This window comes from Coregonus lavaretus (genome assembly GCF_964263955.1).
Source record: "Coregonus lavaretus genome assembly, chromosome: 4".
In the NCBI taxonomy this organism is placed as follows: domain Eukaryota; kingdom Metazoa; phylum Chordata; class Actinopteri; order Salmoniformes; family Salmonidae; genus Coregonus; species Coregonus lavaretus.
Window position 1 is genome coordinate 48628817 of NC_139991.1, and position 24939 is coordinate 48653755.

Below are 24939 nucleotides of genomic sequence, written 5' to 3' on the forward strand. Positions count from 1 at the left end.
GGCCACTCAGGAACATTCACTGTCTTCTTGGTGAGCAACTCCAGTGTGGTAAGCAACTCCAGTGTAGATTTGGCCTTGTGCTTTAGCTTATTGTCCTGCTGAATGGTGAATTCATCTGCCAGTGTCTGGTGGAAAGCAGACAAACAGGTTTTCGTCTAGGATTTTGCCTGTGCTCCATTCCGTTTATTTTTTTTATCCTGAAAAACTCCCCAGTCCTTAACGATTACAAGCATACCCATAACATGATGCAGCCACCACTATGCTTGAAAATATGGAGTGTGGTACACAGTAATGTGTTGTATTTGATTTGCCAAATTTTGTTGCAGTATTACTTTAGTGCGTTGTTGCAAACAGGATCCATGTTTTGGAATATTTTTATTCTGTACAGGCTGCTTCCTTTTCACTCTGTCATTTAGGGTAGTATTGTGGAGTAACTACAATGTTGTTGATGCATTCTCAGTTTTCTCCTATCACAGCCATTATACTCTGTAACTGTTTTAAAGTCAACATTGACCTCATGGTGAAGTCCCTGTGAAGTTTACTTTTTTCGCCGGCAACTGAGTTAGGAAAGACACCTGTATCTTTGTAGTGACTGGGTGTATTGATACACCATCCAAAGCGTAATTAATAACTTCACCATGCTCAAAGGGATATTCAATGTCTGCTTTTTATTTTATTTTGACCCATCTACCAATAGGTGCCCTTCTTTGTGAGGCATTGGAAAACCTTCCTGGTCTTTGTGGTTGAATGTGTGTTTGAAATTCACTGCTCGACTGATGGACCTTACAGATAATTGTATGTGTGAGGTACAGAGATGAGGTATTCATTCATGTTAAGCACTATTATTGTACACAGTGAGTCCATGCAACTTATTATGTGACTTGTTAAGCACATCTTTACTCCTGAACTTATGTAGGCTTGCCATAACAAAGGGGTTGAATACTTATTTACTCAAGACATTTCAGCTTTTTATTTGTAATTAATTTGTAACATTTTCGAAAAATATAATCCCATTTTGACATTATGGGGTATTGTGTGTAGGCCAGCGACAAAAAAAATCTAAATTTCATCCATTTTAAATTCAGGCTTTAATGAAAGGTTTGAGCTGGCGCACACCCAGAGAAATTATTTTGTGTAGAGGTGCTGATTAACAGTTAATAAACTGCAAGCCATAAAAATATATAAAAATAGTTGCACACTCTATATACAGTGCCCTCCACTATTATTGGCACCCCTGTTTAAGATGTGGTCGAGGACTTCCAAAAATTCTCTCTTTTTTTTAAACAACATAGAACCCAAATGCAAAAAAAGAGAAAAATCCAACCTTTTATTTAAGTACATTACTTTGGTGGTAAAAAAAAAATCACACATTTAGAAAAAAAAAAACTTGAAATCATGTGTCCCACAATTATTGGCACCCCTAACAATTCCGCTGAAAATTTTAATTGATTTTTTTTTAAATACATTTTTCTGTAGTTGCTAAAGTTGGTCAGGGTATCTAGGAACTTTTAATTAGTAATTCATGACTTCCTGTTTCCCTGGGGTATAAATATGACGTGACACAGAGGCCTAATTCTCTTACCCATTTGTCAACAAGGCAAAGACAAGAGAACACACCATTCAAGTAAGGCAGATTTGTGTCGACCTTCATAAGTCAGGCAATGGCTACAAGAAAATAGCCACTCGCCTTAACTTGCCCGTATCTACAGTCAGAGGAATCATTAAGAAGTTTAAAACAACTGGAACAGTGACAAACAAGGCTGGAAGAGGTCCCAAGTTTATCTTGCCACAACGCACAGTGAGGAGGATGGTAAGAGAAGTAAAAAAAAGTCCTAAGCTCACTGTCACAGAATTGCATCAAAGAGTGGCATCTTGGGGTCACAAAGTCTCCAAAACAACCATCAGACGCTCTCTACATGCCAACAAGCTGTTTGGGAGGCATGCAAGGAAAAAGCCTTTTCTCACTAACACTCACAAACGTAAACGTCTGGAGTTTGCTAAGCGGCACTGGGACTTCAACTGGGATCGTGTGCTTTGGTCAGATGAGACTAAGATTGAGCTTTTTGGCAACAAACACTCTAAGTGGGTCTGGCGTAAAACAAAAGATGAGTATGCCGAAAAGCACCTCATGCCCACCGTGAAGTATGGTGGAGGATCTGTGATGCTGTGGGCCTGTTTCTCTTCCAAAGGCCCTGGGAACCTTGTTAGGGTGCATGGCATTATGAACACTTTGAACTACCAGGACATTTTAAGTAAAAACCTGATGGCCTCTGCCAGAAAGCTGAAGATGGGTCGTCATTGGGTCTTTCAGCAGGATAATGATCCAAAACATGTGGCAAAATCTACACAAAAATGGTTCAGCAGTCACAAACTCAAGGTCCTCCCATGGCCATCTCAGTCCCCAGACCTCAACCCAATCGAAAACCTGTGGGGCGAGCTAAAGAGGAGAGTGCATAAGAGAGGACCCAGGACACTGGATGATCTAGAAAGATTGTGCAAAGAAGAATGGTCAAAGATCCCTCTCTCTGTGTTCTCCAATCTTGTGAAATGTTATAGGAGGAGATTAAGTGCTGTCTTGTTGGCAAAAGGGGGTTGTACAAAGTATTAACATCAGGTGTGGGACACATGATTTCAAGTTTTTTTTTTTCTAAATGTGTGATTATTTTTTTTTACACCAAAGTAATGTACTTAAATAAAAGGTTGGATTTTTCTCTTTTTTTGCATTTGGGTTCTATGTTGTTTAAAAAAAAAAGAGAATTTTTGGAAGTCCTCGACCACATCTTAAACAGGGGTGCCAATAATTGTGGAGGGCACTGTATAAACTTCCAATAATTTATTGGGTAAACCACCAACGTTTCGTCATCACTGTGTCTTCTTGACCCTGAAGAATTCACAGTGATGCCGAAACGTTGGTGGTTTACCCAATAACTTACTGGGAGTTTATATATAGTATGCGACTCTCTTTATTTGTATAAATTCAGGCTTTAACACAACAAAATGTGGAAAAAGTCAAGGGGTGTGAATACTTTCTGAAGGCACTGTAAGCAGAGTAAGGTGTTTACATACTCTTCCTACTTTAATATTGAATTATTAGTGTGCATGTAAACGTACTCAGTGTAGTTGTTAGGTTTATGCACCATCATACAACCTGATATTACCAGGTTCTGACCACTAGACAGTGCTGTTCCTGCTATTAGATAAAAAAAAGAATTAACCTTCAAATGATAATGATTTATAAATGTAAAGTGAAGAGTTAAAGGGGCAATCCACAGTTGAAACAATAAGAAAGTGTACTCCCTACCACTGTTTTGGCAAAAAGCTGATGGATGGGGCTGGAGAAATGTAACCACTCTCAAATTCATAGACAGAGCTATGGATGCAAGGACTGACCATCCAAAAATTGGAGTAAAACAAGCTTATATTTAGGTTTTGATGGGGTACAACAGTTGAACTAAGCTCATGGGCCTCCTGTAGCTCAGTTGGTAGAACATGGCGCTTGCAACGCCAGGGTTGTGGGTTTGTTTCCCACGGGGGGCCAGTATGAAAAAAAAGTATAACAAATGTATGCACTCACTAACTGTAAGTCGCTCTGGATAAGATCGTCTGATAAAATGACTGAAAATGTAAAATGAACTAAGTTATATTCTTTAAGAGTCATTTGGTACATATCATTAATTTATAATCCCAAAAATGTATGTAGCAACTACACATTGACCATTTAAAGTTAGAACAATATATTTGCCCAAATACATCTCAATGAAAATCATATGAAAACCAAAAACCGCATTGAGGACAACTCATTCCTCATTTCATTCTTTGACTTTCTTTTCTTTCTAAAGTGCATCTTCTATTGCAAGGGTTCCCAAACTTTTTCACTCGGCCCCCCTTCCAGCATTTCACATCCCGCACCCCCCCCTGTGAGCACGCGCCATGTCTATTTCTATGGGAACAAGCACTGTTCATGACACAAACTGTTCACACCCCTCTTGTTGGTGCAGAACATTTAGCAGTTTTAAAGCTAATTTTCTTGCAATTCTATACATTTTGCCATGTCTAATGTATATTAATGTGATATTTGAGTAACGAAAAAATTACAACAATATCTATGGGCCAAAAAACCTGAATAAAAAAACATTAGCTGACATGGGCTAGTTGATCTGGACATTTCTGACAAGTTATAAATAGCTCTCTAAGGTATGCAATGACTAGAGTAAATTTAAAGCCGGACTGAGTTCTTTTAAATATATATATATATATATATATATATATATATATATATATATATATATATATATATATATATATATATAAAGTGAGGGAAAAAAAGTATTTGATCCCCTGCTGATTTTGTACGTTTGCCCACTGACAAAGACATGATCAGTCTATAATTTTAATGGTAGGTTTATTTGAACAGTGAGAGACAGAATAACAACAACAAAATCCAGAAAAACGCATGTCAAAAATGTTATAAATTGATTTGCATTTTTAATGAGGGAAATAAGTATTTGACCCCTCTGCAAAACATGACTTAGTACTTGGTGGCAAAACCCTTGTTGGCAATCACAGAGGTCAGACGTTTCTTGTCGTTGGCCAGCAGGTTTGCACACATCTCAGGAGGGATTTTGTCCCACTCCTCTTTGCAGATCTTCTCCAAGTCATTAAGGTTTCGAGGCTGACGTTTGGCAACTCGAACCTTCAGCTCCCTCCACAGATTTTCTATGGGATTAAGGTCTGGAGACTGGCTAGGCCACTCCAGGACCTTAATGTGCTTCTTCTTGAGCCACTCCTTTGTTGCCTTGGCCGTGTGTTTTGGGTCATTGTCATGCTGGGATACCCATCCACGGCCCATTTTCAATGCCCTGGCTGAGGGAAGGAGGTTCTCACCCAAGATTTGACGGTACATGGCCCCGTCCATCGTCCCTTTGATGCAGTGAAGTTGTCCTGTCCCCTTAGCAGAAAAACACCCCCAAAGCATAATGTTTCCACCTCCATGTTTGACGGTGGGGATGGTGTTCTTGGGGTCATAGGCAGCATTCCTCCTCCTCCAAACACGGCAAATTGAGTTGATGCCAAAGAGCTCGATTTTGGTCTCATCTGACAACAACACTTTCACCCAGTTCTCCTCTGAATCATTCAGATGTTCATTGGCAAACTTCAGACGGGCCTGTATATGTGCATTCTTGAGCAGGGGGACCTTGCGGGCGCTGCAGGATTTCAGTCCTTCACGGCATAGTGTGTTACCAATTGTTTTCTTGGTGACTATGATCCCAGCTGCCTTGAGATCATTGACAAGATCCTCCCGTGTAGTTCTGGGCTGATTCCTCACCGTTCTCAGGATCATTGCAACTCCACGAGGTGAGATCTTGCATGGAGCCCCAGGCCGAGGGAGATCGACAGTTCTTTTGTGTTTCTTCCATTTGCGAATAATTGCACCAACTGTTGTCACCTTCTCACCAAGCTGCTTGGCGATGGTCTTGTAGCCCATTCCAGCCTTGTGTAGGTCTACAATGTCCCTGACATCCTTGGAGAGCTCTTTGGTCTTGGCCATGGTGGAGAGTTTGGAATCTGATTGATTGCTTCTGTGGACAGGTGTATTTTATACAGGTAACAAACTGATATTAGGAGCACTCCCTTTCAGAGTGTGCTCCTAATCACCTGGGAGCCAGAAATCTTTCTGATTGAGAGGGGGTCAAATACTTATTTCCCTCATTAAAATGCAAATCAATTTATAACATTTTTGACATGCATTTTTCTGGATTTTGTTGTTGTTATTCTATCTCTCACTGTTCAAATAAACCTACCATTAAAATTGTAGACTGATCATTTCTTTGTCAGTGGGCAAACGTACAAAATCAGCAGGGGATCAAATACTTTTTTCCCTCACTGTGTGTATACAGTGGGGGGAAAAAGTATTTAGTCAGCCACCAATTGTGCAAGTTCTCCCACTTAAAAAGATGAGAGGCCTGTAATTTTCATCATAGGTACACGTCAACTATGACGGACAAAATGAGGGAAAAAAATCCAGAAAATCACATTGTAGGATTTTTTATGAATTTATTTGCAAATTATGGTGGAAAATAAGTATTTGGTCACCTACAAACAAGCAAGATTTCTGGCTCTCACAGACCTGTAACTTCTTCTTTAAGATGCTCCTCTGTCCTCCACTCGTTACCTGTATTAATGGCACCTGTTTGAACTTGTTATCAGTATAAAAGACACCTGTCCACAACCTCAAACAGTCACACTCCAAACTCCACTATGGCCAAGACCAAAGAGCTGTCAAAGGACACTAGAAACAAAATTGTAGACCTGCACCAGGCTGGGAAGGCTGAATCTGCAATAGGTAAGCAGCTTGGTTTGAAGAAATCAACTGTGGGAGCAATTATTAGGAAATGGAAGACATACAAGACCACTGATACTCTCCCTCGATCTGGTGCTCCACGCAAGATCTCACCCTGTGGGGTCAAAATGATCACAAGAACGGTGAGCAAAAATCCCAGAACCACACGGGGGGACCTAGTGAATGACCTGCAGAGAGCTGGGACCAAAGTAACAAAGCCTACCATCAGTAACACACTACGCCGCCAGGGACTCAAATCCTGCAGTGCCAGACGTGTCCCCCTGCTTAAGCCAGTACATGTCCAGGCCCGTCTGAAGTTTGCTAGAGTGCATTTGGATGATCCAGAAGAGGATTGGGAGAATGTCATATGGTCAGATGAAACCGAAATATAACTTTTTGGTAAAAACTCAACTCGTCGTGTTTGGAGGACAAAGAATGCTGAGTTGCATCCAAAGAACACCATACCTACTGTGAAGCATGGGGGTGGAAACATCATGCTTTGGAGCTGTTTTTCTGCAAAGGGACCAGGACGACTGATCCGTGTAAAGGAAAGAATGAATGGGGCCATGTATCGTGAGATTTTGAGTGAAAACCTCCTTCCATCAGCAAGGGCATTGAAGATGAAACGTGGCTGGGTCTTTCAGCATGACAATGATCCCAAACACACCGCCCGGGCAACGAAGGAGTGGCTTCGTAAGAAGCATTTCAAGGTCCTGGAGTGGCCTAGCCAGTCTCCAGATCTCAACCCCATAGAAAATCTTTGGAGGGAGTTGAAAGTCCGTGTTGGCCAGCGACAGCCCCAAAACATCACTGCTCTAGAGGAGATCTGCATGGAGGAATGGGCCAAAATACCAGCAACAGTGTGTGAAAACCTTGTGAAGACTTACAGAAAACGTTTGACCTGCGTCATTGCCAACAAAGGGTATATAACAAAGTATTGAGAAACTTTTGTTATTGACCAAATACTTATTTTCCACCATAATTAGCAAATAAATTCATTAAAAATCCTACAATGTGATTTTCTGGAGAAAAAAAATCTCAATTTGTCTGTCATAGTTGACGTGTACCTATGATGAAAATTACAGGCCTCTCTCATCTTTTTAAGTGGGAGAACTTGCACAATTGGTGGCTGACTAAATACTTTTTTTCCCCACTGTATTATATATAATGTATAATAAATGTATAATAAAAATGTATAATAAAAATGTATAATAAAAACAAATAATTGAAATATAACATTTACATAAGTATTCAGACCCTTTACTCAGTACTTTGTTGAGTACTTTGGCAGCGATTACAGCCTCAAGTCTTCTTGGGTATGATGCTACAAGCTTGGCACACCTGTATTTGGAGAGTTTCTCAAATTCTTCTCTGCAGATTCTCAAGCTCTGTCAGGTTTAATGAGGAGCGTCGCTGCACAGCTATTTTCAGGTCTCTCCAGAGATGTTAGATCGGGTTCAAGTCCGGGCTCTGGCTAGGCCATTCAAGGACATTCAGAGACTTGTCCCGAAGCCACTCCTGCGTTGTCTTAGCTGTGTGCTTAGGGTCGTTGTCCTGTTGGAAGGGGAACCTTCGCCCCAGTCTGAGGTTCTGAGCGCTTTGGAGCAGGTTTTCATCAAGGATCTCTCTGTACTTCGATCCTGACTAGTCACCCAGTCCCTGCCGCTGAAAAACATCCCCACAGTATAATGCTGCCATCATCATGCTTCACTGTAGAGATAGTGCCAGGTTACCTCCAGACGTGACGCTTGGCATTCAGGCCAAAGAGTTCAATCTTGGTTTCATCAGACCAGAGAATCTTGTTTCTCATGGTCTGAGAGTCCTTTAGGTGCCTTTTGGCAAACTCCAAGCGGGCTGTCTTGTGCCTTTTACTGAGGAGTGGCTTCCGTCTGGCCACTACCATAAAGGCCTGATTTGGTAGAGTGCTGCAGAGATGGTTGTCCTTCTGGAAGGATCTCCCATCTCCACAGAGGAACTGGAGCTCTGTCAGAGTGACCATAGGGTTCTTGGTCACCTCCCTGACCAAGGCCCTTCTTCCCCGATTGCTGCGTTTGCCCAGGCAGCCAGCTCTAGGAAAAGTCTTGGTGGTTCCAAACGTTTTCCATTTAAAAATGATGGAGGCCACTGTGTTCTTGGGGACCTTCAATGTGGCAGAAATAGTCTCGGAGCTCTACGGACAATTCCTTCAACCTCATGGCTTGGTTTTTGCTCTGACATGCACATGTCAGCTGTGGGACCTTATATATACAGGTGTGTGCCTTTCCAAATCATGTCCAATCAATTGAATTTACCACAGGTGGACTCCAATCAAGTTGTAGAAACATCTCAAGGATGATCAATGGAAATAGGATGCACCTGAGCTCAATTTCGAGTCTTATTGCAAAGGGTCTGAATACTTATGTAAATAAAGTATTTCTGTTTTATATTTTTAATAAATTAGAAAACATTTCTAAAAACCTATTTTCCATTTGTCATTATGGGGTATTGTGTGTAGATTGATGAGGAAAAATATTAATTTAATCAAAAACATAACAGAAATGTGGAAAGAGCCAAGGGGCCTGAATACTTTCCGAATGTTCTTGCGCTTAGTGGAGAAGAGCAGAGCTATTGTGAAGAAAGTTGTGAAGGAAGTGAGTTGGTGTTTATACAGGACGTACCGCCCCCCACCTACCGTCAACCAATCATGACAATGTGGAGCTGTACGGAGCCCTCCGCATTGTTACAAAATTTGAGAGGCGCACGGCGATGCGGTACAGAGCTTGATTGGCCTCTGCATGCCTACAGAGGCTCCGCAATTGCGTCACACCCTCAATACAAAGCCTCCGACCACATTTTCGGATCAAGCATAAATTGGCTTTAAGGCACCAACCACTGCAACTGGTTGCCAATATCATTTGGGATGTAGCGACATCACTGTAATAGAAGATGCACTGAAGAAAGAAAAGAAAGTGAAAGAATGAAATGAGGAATGAGAAGTCCTCAATGCTGTTTTTTGTTTTAATATGATTTTTCTTTTGAGATGTGTTTGGGCCAATAAAATGTTCTAACTTTAATTCTTCCCCCACGTTTATTAATCATTATCATTTGAAGGTTCTGTCTTGAATTAACATTGAGGGGGAGGGGGATTCGTCACACTTTTTTTCAACTAATAGCAGGAACAGCACCATCTAGTGGTCAATACCTGGTAATATGAGGTTGTGTGATGGTGCATAAACTTCAATGACTAATTTCTCTGAACAGGGGAAAATAACCATCACCAAATTTACTGAGAATACATTACATCACAGGTGGCTGGTGGCACCTTAATTGGGGAGGATGGGCTCATAGTAATGGCTGGAACGGAATAAATAGAATGGTATCAAACATATGGTTTGCATGTGTTTGCTACCATTCAATTAACTCCATTCTAGCCATTATTATGAGCTGTCCTCCCCTCAGCACCCAACTGTGCATTACTTTGTATGAATAAATAATACTTCTAGCCGCAGCTTCACACTACTTGTCAGACATCGGGAACTGATACTGTATACTGGCCGTTGGGGTGGGCATGGTGTGGGTCCGTAGGTAGCTTATGACAATTTCTTTGGATTACTCATGTCTTACTCATTGGTAGGATAAAGTTTGGTCCAAATCGGATGTTAGGTACTATATTTATTTAATATTATGTGAATCCTATAAATAAAAGGGCCAATTTGGGTGCAATCAGTTAGCTACATTTCTCAGAGATCAAATTATATTTCAACAAAACAATGTTAAAGGAATGCTAATCTTTTATGTTTCTAACTGCAGAAACCATTTCAAAACAGTCTGAGATGGTAGGTGTCATGGCTTCCTGAAATGACATGGAATGACACTCTACCCTTTGTCTCTAGTTAGTTCAAGTAACATGTGACAGTCATGTAGGGAGATTGCAATGTATTGTTGTAAAGTAGATTACACATTAGCTACATTTGATGAACTCTTGTGTTCTACAGTGCATCATGTCACGTCCCAGTACTGCCTCCCACAAGCCTGCCATGGGCCAATCCAAACACTCTGGTGGTGGGGGACCCAGGGGCAAAGGGCTGAAAGACATACGCATCGACGAAGAAGTTAAGATTGCTGTGAACATCTCCCTTGAGAGATTTCAGTACAGTGAGCAAAAAGGTAAGAGAAAATGGTCATTCTACTCATGCTGATGAAGTGGTGCTTCGTGGAGAAATGTGGATTACAGTGCCTTCGGAAAATATTCACACCCCTTCACTTTTTCCACATTTTGTTACGTTACAGCCTTATTCAAAAATGTATTAAATTGTTTTTTTCCCCCTCATCAGTCTACATACAATACCCCATAATGACAAAGCAAAAACCGTTTAATGTTTGCTAATTTATAATAAATAAAATAGAAAAATATAACATTTACATAAGTATTCAGACCCTTTACTCAGTACTTTGTTGAAGTACCTTTGGAAGTGATTATAGCATCGAGTCTTCTAGGGTATGACGCTACAAGCTTGGCACACCTGTATTTGGCGAGTTTCTCCCATTCTTCTCTGCAGATCCTCTCAAGCTCTGTTAGGTTGGATGGGGAGTGTTGCTGCACAGCTATTTTCAGGTCTCTCCAGAGATGTTCAATCAGGTTCAGGTCTGGGCTCTGGCTGGGCCACTCAAGGACATTCAGAGACTTGTCCCAAAGCTGCTCCTGCGTTGTCTTGGCTGTGTGCTTATGGTCATTGTCCTGTTAGAAGGTGAACCTTCGCCCCAGTCTGAAGTCCTGAGCGCTCTGGAGCAGGTTTTCATCAAGGATCTCTCTGTACTTTGTACTTTGCTCCATTCATCTTTTCCTCGATCCTGACTAGTGTCCCAGTCCCTGCCGCTGAAAAACATCCCCACAGCATGATGCTGCCACCACCATGCTTCACCGTAGGGATGGTGCCAGGTTTCTTCCAGATGTGATGATTGGCATTCAGGCCAAAGAGTTCAATCTTGGTTTCATCAGACCAGAGAATCTTGTTTCTTATGATCGTAGAGTCTTTAGGTGCAAACTCCAAGCGAGCTGTCATGTGCCTTTTACTGAGGAGTGGCTTCCGTCTGGCCACTCTACCATAAAGGCCTAATTGGTGGAGAGCTGCAGAGATGGTTGTCCTTCTGGAAGGTTCTCCCATCTCCACAGAGGAACTCTAGAGCTCTGTCAGAGTGACCATCGGGTTCTTGGTCACCTCCCTGACCAAGGCCCTTCTCCCCCGATTGCTCAGTTTGGCCGGGCGGCCAGCTCTAGGAAGAGTCTTGGTGGTTCCAAACTTCTTCCATTTAAGAATGATGGAGGCCACTGTGTGCTTGGGGACCTTCAATGCTGCGGAAATGTGTTGGTACCCTTCCCCAGATCTGTGCCTTGACACAATCCTGTTTCGGAGCTCTACGGACAGTTCCTTCTACCTCATGGCTTGGTTTTTACTCTGACATGCACTGTCAATTGTGGTACAGGTGTGTGCCTTTCCAAATCATGTCCAATCAATTGAATTTACCACAGGTGGACTACAATGAAGTTGTAGAAACATCTCAAGGATGATCAATGGAAACAGGATGCACCTGAGCTCAATTTCGAGTCTCATAGCAAAGGGTCTGAATACTTATGTAAATAAGGTATTTCTGTTTTGCTGAGGATTTTTTTTATTTAATCCATTTTAGAATAAGGCTGTAACGTAACCAAATGTGGAAAAAGTCAAGGGGTCTGAGTACTTTCCGAAGGCACTGTATATGATGCATTATACTAAATCATTAGTTATTTTGATTTTTACAGAAATTGAGTTTCCTTCCTCCCTGTCCAGTACTGAGAGGGCCTTCATCCATCGCTTTGCGCAGTCCCTGGGATATATCTCTAAAAGCAGAGGGTGAGCTATCCAAATTGACATCAGTGGTCAGAACCCCTAGCCAGGTTGGTTGTTTAGCAATAAAACCGACACGTGCGCAACTATGGGGCAAAACAGACTGGGTTGTCTTAGATTGTTGACAACATGTAAACTATATTTTGTCTCCATGTTTATTGAAAACATAAATACATTTGCACAATGAGAACTTGTTGTCTCTCCAATACATCGTTAGAGTTAGCTAGCCAATTTCTGCCCTATTAGCATTGACATGAAATCAGTCAAAACACCTCAACACAAGACACTAGCTGAAACGAGCCATCTACAATTCCCGACATGGCAGCTTCTTGTCATTGTTGCTAGCTATCTGACTGTTCATAATCATAACAAACACACGGCTTCCGGCCACATCAATGCGCGCGCATAATGTTTTTGAAATGTTGTCAGCCAACCCGTCTATAGTCTTTAGGTCAACCTCAGATACTCCCATATACACTGAGTGTACATAGCATTAGGAACACCTTCCTGATATTGAGTTGCACCCCGTTTTGCCCTCAGTACAGCCTCAATTTGTTGGGGCATGGACTCTACAAGGTGTCAAAAGCATTCCACGGGGATGCTGGCCCATGTTGACTCCAATGCTTCCCACAGTTGTGTCAAGTTGGCTGGATGTCCTTTGGGTGGTGGACCATTCTTGATACACATGGGAAACTGTTGAGTGTGAAAAACCCAGCACCATTGCAGTTCTTGACACACTCAAACCGGTGTCCCTGGCACCTACTACCATACCCCATTCAAAGGCACTTCAATCTTTTGTCTTGCCCATTCACCCTCTGAATGGCACACATACACAATCCATGTCTCAATTGTCATAAAGCCTTAAACATCCTTTAACCTGTCTCCTCCCCTTCATCTACACTGATTGAAGTGAATTTAACAAGTGACATCAATAAGGGATCATAGCTTTCACCTGGATTCACCTTGTCAGTCTATGTCATGGAAAGAGCACGTTTTGTACACTGTGTACAAGCGAAACTTGAGTAGAAAAGTTTGTGTATCCTTCCCCGACATTGTACCGTAAGTGTAACTCCCTAAAAGCCTCCCTCAGGTTTACTAAAGTGTACTGTGCTTCAAGCCTAACAGCCTTATTTAATTCATTTTCAGAAAAGGATCAAGCCGCACCCTCACTATCAGAAAGAAGGATGGCTCAGAGACGGCCCAGTCCATCATGTCTTTCAACCTTTCCCACAATTCCAAGCACGTGGTGCGCAGCCTGCTGCAGAGGTTCCCCATCACCAACAAGGAGTGCACAGACCTACTGCCTCACACTGAGAGGGGCCTGTCTGTGGCCATGGAGGCTGGTGAGTGGCAGTTACATCTCAGGGTTAATAATGCATTGATATCAATGGGAGACCTTGCCAATCTTTAGGTTTTTAATGTCAGATGTACTAATGAATGAATAAACGATCAATGTGTTAACAATATGTCTTGACAATACAAAGTATAAACATTCCTCTGCCCCTCTTTTTTTCTCCACCAGAGAGCAGCCGTGACAAGAACAGGACCAGCGGGCGGCTCAACAACGGCATCCCCCAGGTGCCCCAGAGGAGGGGCCCGTCTGAGCTAGACTTCTTCCGCCGCTCACTGCCTGTGTACGAGCGCCAGGAAGAGATCGTTCAAGTCATCAAAGACAACCGTGTGGTTCTAGTGGTGGGGGAGACCGGCTCGGGGAAAACTACACAGGTGAGGGGGAGAAACGTTTTAAATTCACTGTCCAAATATGGGATCTTGCTGTTCTTATGCTCTACAAAGGTATTGCATTGGTATGATAAAGGTGTTACATTTGTAAGTTCCTGATCAGCTAGAAACTAAATGGGAAGTGTTTTGCCATTCCAGATCCCACAGTTCCTCCTGGACGACTGCAGCCGAAATGGGATACCCTGTCGGATCTTCTGCACCCAGCCCCGGCGTCTGGCAGCCATCGCTGTGGCAGAGCGGGTTGCCGCGGAGAGAGGGGAGAGCATCGGTCAGACCATCGGCTACCAGATCCGCCTGGAGAGCAGGTAGGAGAAGAGCGAGGGAGGAAGGGAGGCACTAACTCGGTCTACTTTCACTGGGCTACTGTGCGGAAATTAATTACTCTGTTTGACCCCTCAGGGTTTCTCCTAAGACGCTGCTGACCTTCTGCACCAGCGGAGTCCTGCTAAGAACACTGATGGCTGGAGATGCCACAATGTCCACTGTTACTCACGTCATTGTGGTGAGTACAAGTTACTGTGATCCTTTTGTTATAGTTCACTGCTTTTACTGAATGAATGCACATCAATATGAGTTAATCCTGTACTTCCTGCCTCTTGTCCAATCAGGACGAGGTTCACGAGCGGGACGGCCTGAGTGACTTCCTGCTGACCAAGATGAGGGACATGCTCCAGACGATGCCCAATCTGAAGCTCATCCTGTCCAGCGCTGCCCTGGACGTGGAGCTGTTCCTCCGCTACTTCAGCTCCTGTCCTGTCATCCACAGTAAGTCAACCCCATGTGTTTGGATAGGCCACATACAGAGAGGAGGGTGCAGAAATCACTACAGAATCACCTAATATATTCATCTGAAATTGGGACCGGGATTCATCAGTGAAACCGTTACCTGCCAAAGCCAGGTAATTGCAGGGAAAGACCTCTGTATGGAAGGGGCTACTGCTTGTCTTGACTGGTCCTGCAAGCACTGACTTGTTAAAGTAAGAATACTTTTTTGATCTAGTCAAAGGAAGACCATTTGAGGTGAAGCAACTCTTCCTGGAAGACATCTTGAGGACAACGGGCTATGCAAACAAAGACATGATGAAATACAAAAAGGAGATCCAGAGGGGTAACTACCAACCATCTCTCAATCCTGGTTTGCTTGATTTCCATTTTGATTTCTGAACACTGTTTTGGACCCATGTCCAGTTTTGGACTCACCCAGACTGAACAAGTGCATGTGTGTGTCGTCTCTGGCAGAGGAGAAGCAGCAGACGTCTTTGACAGAGTGGTGTAAGGTCCAGGAGGGCGGCTCCCGCCAGGAGCCCCAGAGGGAGAAGACCTCAGCCTCCCGTGTCCTCCAGGAGAACGACTTGCTGGATGATGGAGGGGACAGTGTCTTCAACCAGCTGGTGAGAACAACAGTTAGTTTGGGTTGAATATGGGGTCCATGCACATTTCTCAATATCCAAGTTTTCTATGTTATTTTCTCCCAGTTGCTTCAGTTATTTTCAGTATATACTCTGAATGTGCTGAAGAGATGCCACTAATTATTTTCTGATTATTCATTGATTGCTCCTTATGATTTAGTTCACCAACATCACAGGGGATATATTTCCTGGTTCTTACTAAGTGGCACTGGGTTTGCTATCAGTTTGATACAGGATGTGTTGTTTCAGAATGAGAAAGATGTGGCGTCATTGGACCCGTGGCTGCTGAAGGAGATGGACGCCTGCATCTCAGACATCTTCCTCAACCAGGACGCTGACGCCTTCATCCAGCTCTTCAATCTCATCCTAAGTGAGAACGTCAGCGGTAAGATGGGTTTTGTATGCGTCCTTAAATATGTGCCCCAGTTTACTCTTGTATCTCTATCTTATTTCTGTATGAAATAATGACACCAACATTATACATTTTTAATTTTTTTAAACAAAAAATACATCTTTAATCCCAAGGGGTTGAGAGTAATATTCCCAATATTTCCCAGCCTGATATGTCCTCCTCCCCTTCTGCTTCTCAGTGGACTACATGCACAGTGAGACGAGCGCCACTCCCCTCATGGTGGCAGCAGGTCGAGGCTTCCTCAGTCAGATTGAGCAGCTGCTGAGTATGGGAGCCAGCATCAGAATCAAGGCCTCCAATGGCTGGTAAGGGTTCTTTGAATAACTGTATGAATGCATCCCCTTTTTATTTACTCTATACACCATAAATTAGTCTGAAATGTTGATCAGTATTTGGTTTGTTTCAGGACTGCACTGGACTGGGCCAAGCACTTCCAGCAGGCAGAGGTGGTGGACCTACTAGAATCCTACCTGTAAGAGCACCATGTATCACTATCATTGCTATGAATGACGATATAAAAACCCTTCCTTATTTTTGTTTAGGATGATAACAGAAATACTCTCTTCCTTGGTAGCTCATCCCTGGAGGCGGGGAAGCTGGACGAGTGGTCCCTGGTGCAGGCAGCCACCACAGAGATGAGCCCGGAGGACCAGGAGCTGCTCAAGGAATACCACCACAGCTTTGACGACGAGAGGGTGGATCTGGACCTCATCATGCACCTGCTGCAAAACATCTGCACCAGCTCCGAGGAAGGTGACAGATTGTCTTGTCTAGTGACTACCTGAAAGTCTTGTGTGGTGACTACATGACGAGTGTTATCTAACAACTACTTGATAGTCTTGTGTGGTGACGAGTGTTATCTAACGACTACTTGATAGTTTTCTCTAGTGACTACTAAATGGTCTTGTATTTTTAAAACTTTTCTAAATGTTTGATGCAAAGTCAAGAGCTTGGTACTATAAGGTTCTATCTGCAAAAATATGATTCTGAGCTAATTTTCTTTAAAGTTCCGAACTCTCCTTGTTTTGAAGGGTGTCAGCAATTTTTATCTTGTATTCTTTTGAACTTAACAACATGAATTTGTGTATTTAGAGTACTATATAGGTAGAGAACATTGAACAGAACAGGGCTATGTCAATAACTCAATTTGGACAAAAATGCAGATAGATCCTTATATCCCAAGCTCTCAACGTGGCAGTGTACATTTTTCCCTTGATTGTATTGAACATATAGTTTGATTTTATGTAAAATATTTTCCATGTCAGGTGCGGTGTTGATCTTCCTCCCCGGATACGATGAGATAGTGGGTCTGAGGGACCGTATCCTGTACGACGATAAAAGATTTGCAGACCACTCCCAAAGGTACTGTCAGTTAAATGAGTGGCGAGAGCAACGTGTCCCTCTCAACATCATTTAATTGAGCCATCAGTATTTCAACATAGCTCTTGTCTATTTGTGTCTGATTCTGATCAATCTATTCACGTTTTATTGTTCTAATTTGATGCTCACTTCCATGATGTTCCTGCTTATGCAACCCAAATGTAAATTTACACCCAACACATTTGCAAGTCAGATTAGGAAGCATCATTATATTGACAAAAATTGCCAAATATACCTTTTTATAGAAGAAATATGGATTATTTGGAGGAGACAATTAAGAGATTTTCTGTTTTTGTCCTGTTTGAACCACATCTAGAACCTCAGATCTGCGTGTTGTTTCTTTATAGATACCAGGTCTTCACACTCCACTCCAACATGCAGACCTCAGATCAGAAGAAAGTGCTGAAGAACACTCCTGCTGGGGTCCGGAAAATAGTGAGTCTATTTTTACATCTGCTGTGCTGGCTAACACACCAAAGACCAGTTTCACCAAGCCTACTTCTGGGGCCCAAAGTGTTCCTTGAAGCAAAATACCATTCAACCCCTTCTTCTTGTTCAGACATCAAGTATTTTCCTCTCTTCCTCAGATTCTCTCCACCAACATCGCAGAGACGAGTATCACCATCAACGATGTGGTGTTTGTTATCGACGCAGGAAAAGTCAAAGAGGTTATGATCACTTTGAAAACAAGAGTGTTTCCCCCCCCCCCCGACAGAATAGCAAATCTGATATGTGGTTGTTTCCCCATCAAAGAAGTCATTTGATGCCCTGAACCACGTGACCATGCTGAAGATGGTGTGGATCTCCAAGGCCAGTTCGCTGCAGAGGAAGGGCAGGTGAAGCACAGATTCAGATATTCCCCATGTAAATTGTACATGATTGATTTCTATCAGAGCCCTACCACAGAGGCACTCCATGCACTATAGACATATCATGATGATAAGGGAGTATCATCTCTTATGAAGCTTCATAGTGTCATAAGTCCTCTTATGAATGTGTCCAATGTTGTGTTGTGTGACAGAGCTGGGCGTTGCCGACCAGGGATCTGCTTCCACCTCTTCAGTCGCCTCCGCTTCAACAACATGCTGGAGTACCAGGTCCCCCAGCTACTGAGGATGCCCCTGCAGGTACACACACACACACGCGCTTCACTGAACGTATGAAACGGGAACATACTTATACAGACAAAGTTGTTATCATTATAAACACTTGCATGCAAGCATATACCTCACAGGCAGTGTTGTTTGTGGTAGTTAACTCCCTCCTCCCCTCTCTCTCTCTTTCAGGAACTGTGTCTCCACACCAAGCTGCTGGCCCCCATCACTTGTTCCATCGCTGAATTCCTTTCCAAAGCACCCGAACCACCTCCCATCCTCATCGTCAAAAACGCAGTGCAGATGCTCAAGGTAAGAGCTAGTATTTTTTAGTTTTGAACTGATCATGACCTAAATAACATTTTTCCCACTTTATCATTGACTACTGTTGTCATCGAGGTGGAGGGCATCGGTTCTTGGCACTGTGACACTACCTAATGAACATAGGTAGAAAACAACACTAACCATAACATTTATCCATAGACCATAGACGCCATGGATCCGTGGGAGGACCTGACGGAGCTGGGCTACCACCTGGCTGACCTGCCTGTGGAGCCCCACCTGGGCAAGATGGTTCTGTGTGGTGTGGTGCTCAAGTGCCTGGACCCCATCCTGACCATCGCCTGCACGCTGGCCCACCGCGACCCCTTCGTGCTGCCCTCCCAGGCCTCCCAGAAGAGGGCATCCATGCTGTGCCGGAAGCGCTTTACTGCAGGGACCTTCAGCGACCACATGGCCCTGCTCCGAGCCTTCCAGGTAAGGGGTGAATTTGAGGTTTAAAGAATTAACTCATTTAATTGCTGTTGAGATGTTTAGAGCTAGATATATTTAATCCAAAGCATTATTAGCAGCTTGATTTGACTGCACAAATCACATTGAAAAAGCACTGTCCAGACGACATGTTCCTAACAATCCATCTCTCCTGTGGTGTTGTAGGCATGGCAGAAGGCCCGCAGCGATGGCTGGGAGAGGTCCTTCTGTGAGAAGAACTTCCTGTCTCAGGCCACCATGGAGATCATCATAGGGATGAGGACCCAGCTCCTGGGACAGCTCAGAGCCATAGGTCAGCCTTACAGTGGTACTGAGGGCTCAGGTGGAGCATGATGGACCAAGGTTGTGGGTTTCTATACTGGATATTAATTTGACTGCAGGTAGTGTTTGGATAAAGACTGATGCTCTACTGAAGCCCACACAACCTCCACCTGACCCTGTGTGAAATGAATAGCCTTGTGAGCCATCCACTTGTCTTGGTGCCCACCATATCCTGTGGCCTTTTTCGTTGTCTTCGCCCCCCTCACATCGATACATTGATTCCTTTTTCATTGTGTGTTCCACCACCAGGCTTTGTGCGGGCGCGGGGCGGCGGAGACATCCGCGATGTGAACCTGAACTCTGAGAACTGGTCAGTGGTGAAGGCAGCCCTGGTGGCCGGGATGTACCCCAACCTGATCCACGTGGACCGTGAGAGCTGCTCCCTCTCCGGGGCCAAGGAGAAGAGGGTCCGCTTCCACCCCACCTCCATCCTCAGCCAGCCACAGCCCCATAAGAAGGTAGCTAGCACACATCCTCTGTTCACCTACTTTACTTATTCCTTATTTAGCTCCTAGTGGAGCAAAGTGTCTTCTTCAGTGAACCCTGTTTAGGGCAGTTTTCTTAATCAGGTGCTTCCTGACTTCTCCATCTCTCTTTACTATATGCTTACATTCAGTCCCAAACTATAATATACTCAAACCATTTTAACCCCACCCTGACTCTAAAAACATGTTTATACCTTTTCTCCATCTCTTAGATCCCCCCAGTCAATGGCCAGGTGGCGGCCGTCCAGTCCCTGCCCACCGATTGGCTGATCTATGATGAGATGACACGAGCCCATAGGATAGCTAGCATCCGCTGCTGCTCTGTGGTCTCCCCACTCACCGTAGCCATCTTCGGGGGCTGCGCCAAACTGCCCAGCACAGCCCTACAGGAACCTGCCATTCAGAAAGGTAGGGTTATCTAACTGAAGGAAACATCCTTCAGTTAGATAAGTCTTGCCTATATTTGCACTTAATATGTTGAAATCTGATGGTTCCAAAGAGACTCTTGTAAATATCACTCTCTGCCTGTATGGCCCTATGTGCCTGCTGTAGATGACGTGGTGAATGAGAGCAGTGACAGTGAGATGGAGGATCGCTCCACGGCCCACCTGGCTCAGATGAAGATCGACGAGTGGCTCAACTTCAAACTGGACAGAGAGGTGAGGACATAGCTTGGTTATTTTGCAGTGCTGATATGCTCTGTTTGTACTCAAAGGGCCCTTCAAGCAATACAACTGGGCATTTAATTTAAACAGCAGTTTTGCATCTTGTGCTCATCACCTTCCAGTGTTTCCCCTATATTAATTTAGCAGCGGTGGGCCCAGTGCAGTCAAACATGATTTTCCAGTTTTTTATATAAGTATATTTCCACACTATGACGTTGGAATAGTACTGTGAAATTGTGAAAATGATAATGCCTTTTTAGTGTATGAGCTGTTTGAAAAGACATCTCTGACACATTTTTGACTGCCCAGTACAGATTTTCCTGTGTTTTATATACAGTACCAGTCAAATGTTTGGACATACCTACTCATTCCAGGGTTTTCCTTTATTTGTACTATTTTCTACATTGTAGAATAATAGTGAAGACATCAAAACTATGACATAACACATATGGAATCATGTAGTAACCAAAAAAGTGTTAAACAAATCAAAATATATTTTATACTTGAGATTCTTCAAAGTAGCCACCGTTTGCCTTGATGACAGCTTTGCACACTCTTGGCATTCTCTCAAAAAGCATCATGAGGAATGCTTTTCCAACAGTTTTGAAGGAGTTCCCACATATGCTGAGCACTTGTTGGCTGCTTTTTCTTCACTCTGCGGTCCAACACATCCCAAACCATCTCAATTGGGTTGAGGTCGGGTGATTGTGGAGGCCAGGTCATCTGATGCAGCACTCCATCACTCTCCTTCTTGGTCAAATAGCCCTTACACAGCCTGGAGGTGTGTGTTGGGTCATTGTCCTGTTGAAAACAAATTATAGTCCCACTAAGCGCAAACCAGATGGGATGGCGTATCGCTGCAGAATGATGTGGTAGCCATGCTGGTTAAGTGTGCCTTGAATTCTATATAAATCACTGACAGTGTCACCAGCAAAGCACCATCACACCTCCTCCTCCATGCTTTACGGTGGGAACCACACGCAGAGATCCGTTCACCTACTCTGTGTCTCACAAAGATGCGGCGGTTGGAACCAAAAATCTAAAATTTGGACTCATCAGACCAAAGGACCGATTTCCACTGATCTAATGTCTATTGCTCGTGTTTCTTGGCCCAAGCAAGTCTCTTCTTATTATTGGTGTCCTTTAGTAGTGGTTTCTTTGTAGCAATTCGACCTTGAAGGCCTGATTCACGCAGTCTCCTGAAGGCCTGATTCACGCAGTCTCCTCTGAACAATTGATGTTGATGTGTCTGTTACTTGAACTCTGTGAAGCATTTATTTGGGCTGCAATCTGAGGTGCAGTTAATTGCCGATTTCTGAGGCTGGTAACTAATGAATTTATCCTCTGCAGCAGAGGTAACTCTGGGTCTTCCTTTCCTGTGGCGATCATCATGAGAGCCAGTTTCATCATAGCGCTTGATGTTTTTTGCGACTGCGCTTGAAGAAACTTTAAAAGTTCTTGAAATTTTCCGGATTGACTGATCTTCATGCCTTAAAGTAATGATGGACTGTCGTTTCTCTTTGCTTACATGAGCTGTTCTTGCCATAATATGGATTTGGTATTTTACCAAATAGGGCTATCTTCTGTATACCACCCCTACCTTGTCACAACACAACTTATTGGCTCAAATGCATTCAGAAGGAAAGAAATTCCACAAATTAACTTTTAACAAGGCACACCTGTTAATTGAAATACCTCATGAAGCTGGTTGAGAGAAAGCCAAGAGTGTGCAAAGCTGTCATCAAGGCAAAGGGTGGCTATTTGAAGAATCTCAAGTACGATTTGTTTAACACTTTTTTGGTTACTACATGATTCCATGTGTTATTTCATAGTTTTGATGTCTTCACTATTATTCTACAATCTAGAAAATAGTAAAAATAAAGAAAAACCCTGTAGGTGCGTCCAAACTTTTGACTGGTACTGTATATATTTCCACACGGAGGTTGGAATAATACTGTGAAATTGTAAAAATGATTATGCCCTTTTAGCGTAAGAGCTGTTTGAAAGGACAGCTTGAAAATTCCAAAACTGTCATGGCATGGGGCTCCCATTGATTTTGTTATAATATTTGAGTTACTCAGATGGCTTATGCCTTGTTCTTATGCTATGGCAAAATGTGTAGAATTGCAGGGAATTCGCTTAAAAACTGCTTATTTTTCACTCATCTCATGGCAAAATGTGTAGAAGAATTGCAGGGAATTAGCTATAAAACTGCATTTATTTCTCTCAGCCATCAGCCCCATGACTTAATGTGTAGAATTGCAGGAAACTAGCTTTAAAATTAAGTGTTTCTCTCCACCCCATGGCAAAATGTGTAGAATTACAGGACATTTGCTTTAAAACATCTACATTTTGTCTCTGCTGCCAAGGCTATTAAAAATGTTGGCCGGAGATGGCACCGTTGGCCATGCCCACTACCACGCCCCCTGCTAACTTTGCCACCTCTGCTGAAAAAAATTGTAGGGGAAACTGCCTTCTTACCTGTATAACCCACTCTTCTTCTCCATCCCTCTGTCTGTCAGGTGGTGGGTCTGGTGTTCCAGCTGAGGCAGAAGTGGCACGGTCTGTTCCTGAGGAGGATCCGCTCCCCCTCCAAGCCCTGGTCTCAGCTGGATGAGAACACCATACGGGCCCTGGTGTCGGTCAGTAGGACACTGGCTTAAATTATGAAAGAAATACTGGAAATAACACTGTAAATGGGCCTGTAAACCTGGTAGCTGTACCACCTGGTACCTGTATCTGTCACTGACCCATACATCCCCATCCTGTCTCCAGGTGCTGGGGACTGAGGATCAGACTGCAGGGCTGCAGCAGCCCACAGGGATTGGCCAGAGGCCCCGGCCCATGTCCTCTGAGGAGCCACCCCAGACCTCATCCTGGAGGAACGCCAACAGCAGGAGGACCCCCGGCCCCACAGCCAGCCCCAATGAACTCCTCATCCCCACCCCATCACAAACAGCCACAGACAGGTGATGAGAGGGGGTTGGATGCGTCAGTATGGGAAATGGACCAACTACGATCAAAAGTTGTATCTCAGTATTCACAATGCCTTATAGGTCAACAAAGTATATCAATCTGTTAATTACGTTTTTGTCAATCTGATCTATATCCAGTTCCTGGCCAGTCCACTAACCCACCCAGACCTCCCTCCCCTCCCCTCCCCTCCTCCAGGTCTTCCAGACTGTCCCCTGCCTCCATACTGTCCCCTGCCTCGGCCCTCCTGCAGCCCAAAGCCCCCCATGGCAGCAGGGACAAGGGCTCCAAGTTCCCCACAGATGACCACTCCTCCACCACCAAGTCTCCTGAATCGGCTTCACTCGGCCTCCACAGCCCCTGTGCCAGCCCCTCCCCCACTTCATCAGGAAAGGTACACAAATGACCAATATCTTTATTAGTACAGCTTTTGCTCCAGCAACGGTTGAAGTCATTTATCACAGTGTGTAAATCTAAATCTATCATAGTTTAACTCAATCGCTCCCTCAGTGCTCCAAGTCTCCATCCCCGCGGCCAGGAGGTGTGACGGTGCGTTACTTCATCATGAAGAGTAGCAACCTGAGGAACATTGACATCTCCCAGCAGAGAGGAATCTGGTCCACCACGCCCAGCAACGAGCTAAAACTCAACAGAGCCTTCCTGGAGAGCAGCCTGGTTTTCCTGGTCTTCTCTGTCCAGGGCTCCGGACATTTCCAGGTGTGTGTGTGTGTGTGTGCGTCTGTGGAAATGGAGAATAGCAGACTGTAACATGTCATTTTCGGCCTCTCAGGGCTATGCGCGGATGATGTCGGTCATCGGACAGGAGCCCTGTCAGGACTGGGGCTCCACAGGGCTGGGGGGGGTTTTCAGTGTGGAGTGGACCCGGAAGGAGATCCTGCCCTTCCAGTATGCCCAGCAGCTGCTCAACCCCTGGAACGACAACAAGAAAGTGCAGATCAGCAGAGACGGACAGGTGGGTTACCTAACATCAATACAGTCAGAACATCTCCACAGACCAGGACCAATATAGACAACTGAACAAAGAGATATCTTATGCTGCTAATATGGTCAAAACTCCCCTACAGACTACTGTCAAGATGATCTCACTATCTGAGGACAATAGAGCTTGCCAGCTTGTAGTGCTAAACAACAGAAATTAGTTAGCATTATGCTCATGTAAGTCGCTCTGGATAAGATCGTCTGCTAAATGACTAAAATGTAAATGTAAATCTACCTCTGGTTCGTTGGCCATTCCTATGAAGTCCTGTGTGGTTCAGTTGTTAGAGCATGGTGCTTGCAAAGCCAGGGTTGTGGGTTCGATTCCCACGGTGGACCAGTATGAAAAAAGGAAAATGTATGCACTTACTACTTTAAGTCGCTCTGGATAAGAGCGTCTGCTAAATTACTAAAAATGTAAAATGTCTATGGGATACATGCTGAAAATAAGGTCTAAGTTTAACACAGGCTTAGGAGATCTTATACATT

General features: G+C 43.8%; 1 protein-coding gene across 1 annotated transcript in view; it reads left to right on the top strand.

Moving 5' to 3' along the window:
- LOC311127581 (3'-5' RNA helicase YTHDC2-like) overlaps positions 1-24939 on the top strand; it is a 30325-nt gene that overhangs the window by 2027 nt on the left and 3359 nt on the right. The window contains exons 2-30 of the mRNA XM_084159398.1: positions 10315-10486; positions 12120-12210; positions 13351-13547; positions 13727-13929; positions 14083-14249; positions 14344-14446; positions 14553-14709; positions 14945-15052; positions 15184-15335; positions 15603-15738; positions 15944-16070; positions 16172-16237; positions 16340-16518; positions 17031-17127; positions 17493-17580; positions 17733-17813; positions 17899-17981; positions 18167-18272; positions 18432-18551; positions 18723-18995; positions 19176-19302; positions 19581-19789; positions 20029-20224; positions 20369-20475; positions 23004-23123; positions 23257-23450; positions 23653-23848; positions 23965-24171; positions 24245-24427. Coding sequence (XP_084015524.1) covers positions 10321-10486; positions 12120-12210; positions 13351-13547; positions 13727-13929; positions 14083-14249; positions 14344-14446; positions 14553-14709; positions 14945-15052; positions 15184-15335; positions 15603-15738; positions 15944-16070; positions 16172-16237; positions 16340-16518; positions 17031-17127; positions 17493-17580; positions 17733-17813; positions 17899-17981; positions 18167-18272; positions 18432-18551; positions 18723-18995; positions 19176-19302; positions 19581-19789; positions 20029-20224; positions 20369-20475; positions 23004-23123; positions 23257-23450; positions 23653-23848; positions 23965-24171; positions 24245-24427 — 4239 coding nt within the window. The 5' untranslated portion in view covers positions 10315-10320. The remainder of the gene's footprint in view (positions 1-10314; positions 10487-12119; positions 12211-13350; positions 13548-13726; positions 13930-14082; positions 14250-14343; positions 14447-14552; positions 14710-14944; positions 15053-15183; positions 15336-15602; positions 15739-15943; positions 16071-16171; positions 16238-16339; positions 16519-17030; positions 17128-17492; positions 17581-17732; positions 17814-17898; positions 17982-18166; positions 18273-18431; positions 18552-18722; positions 18996-19175; positions 19303-19580; positions 19790-20028; positions 20225-20368; positions 20476-23003; positions 23124-23256; positions 23451-23652; positions 23849-23964; positions 24172-24244; positions 24428-24939) is intronic.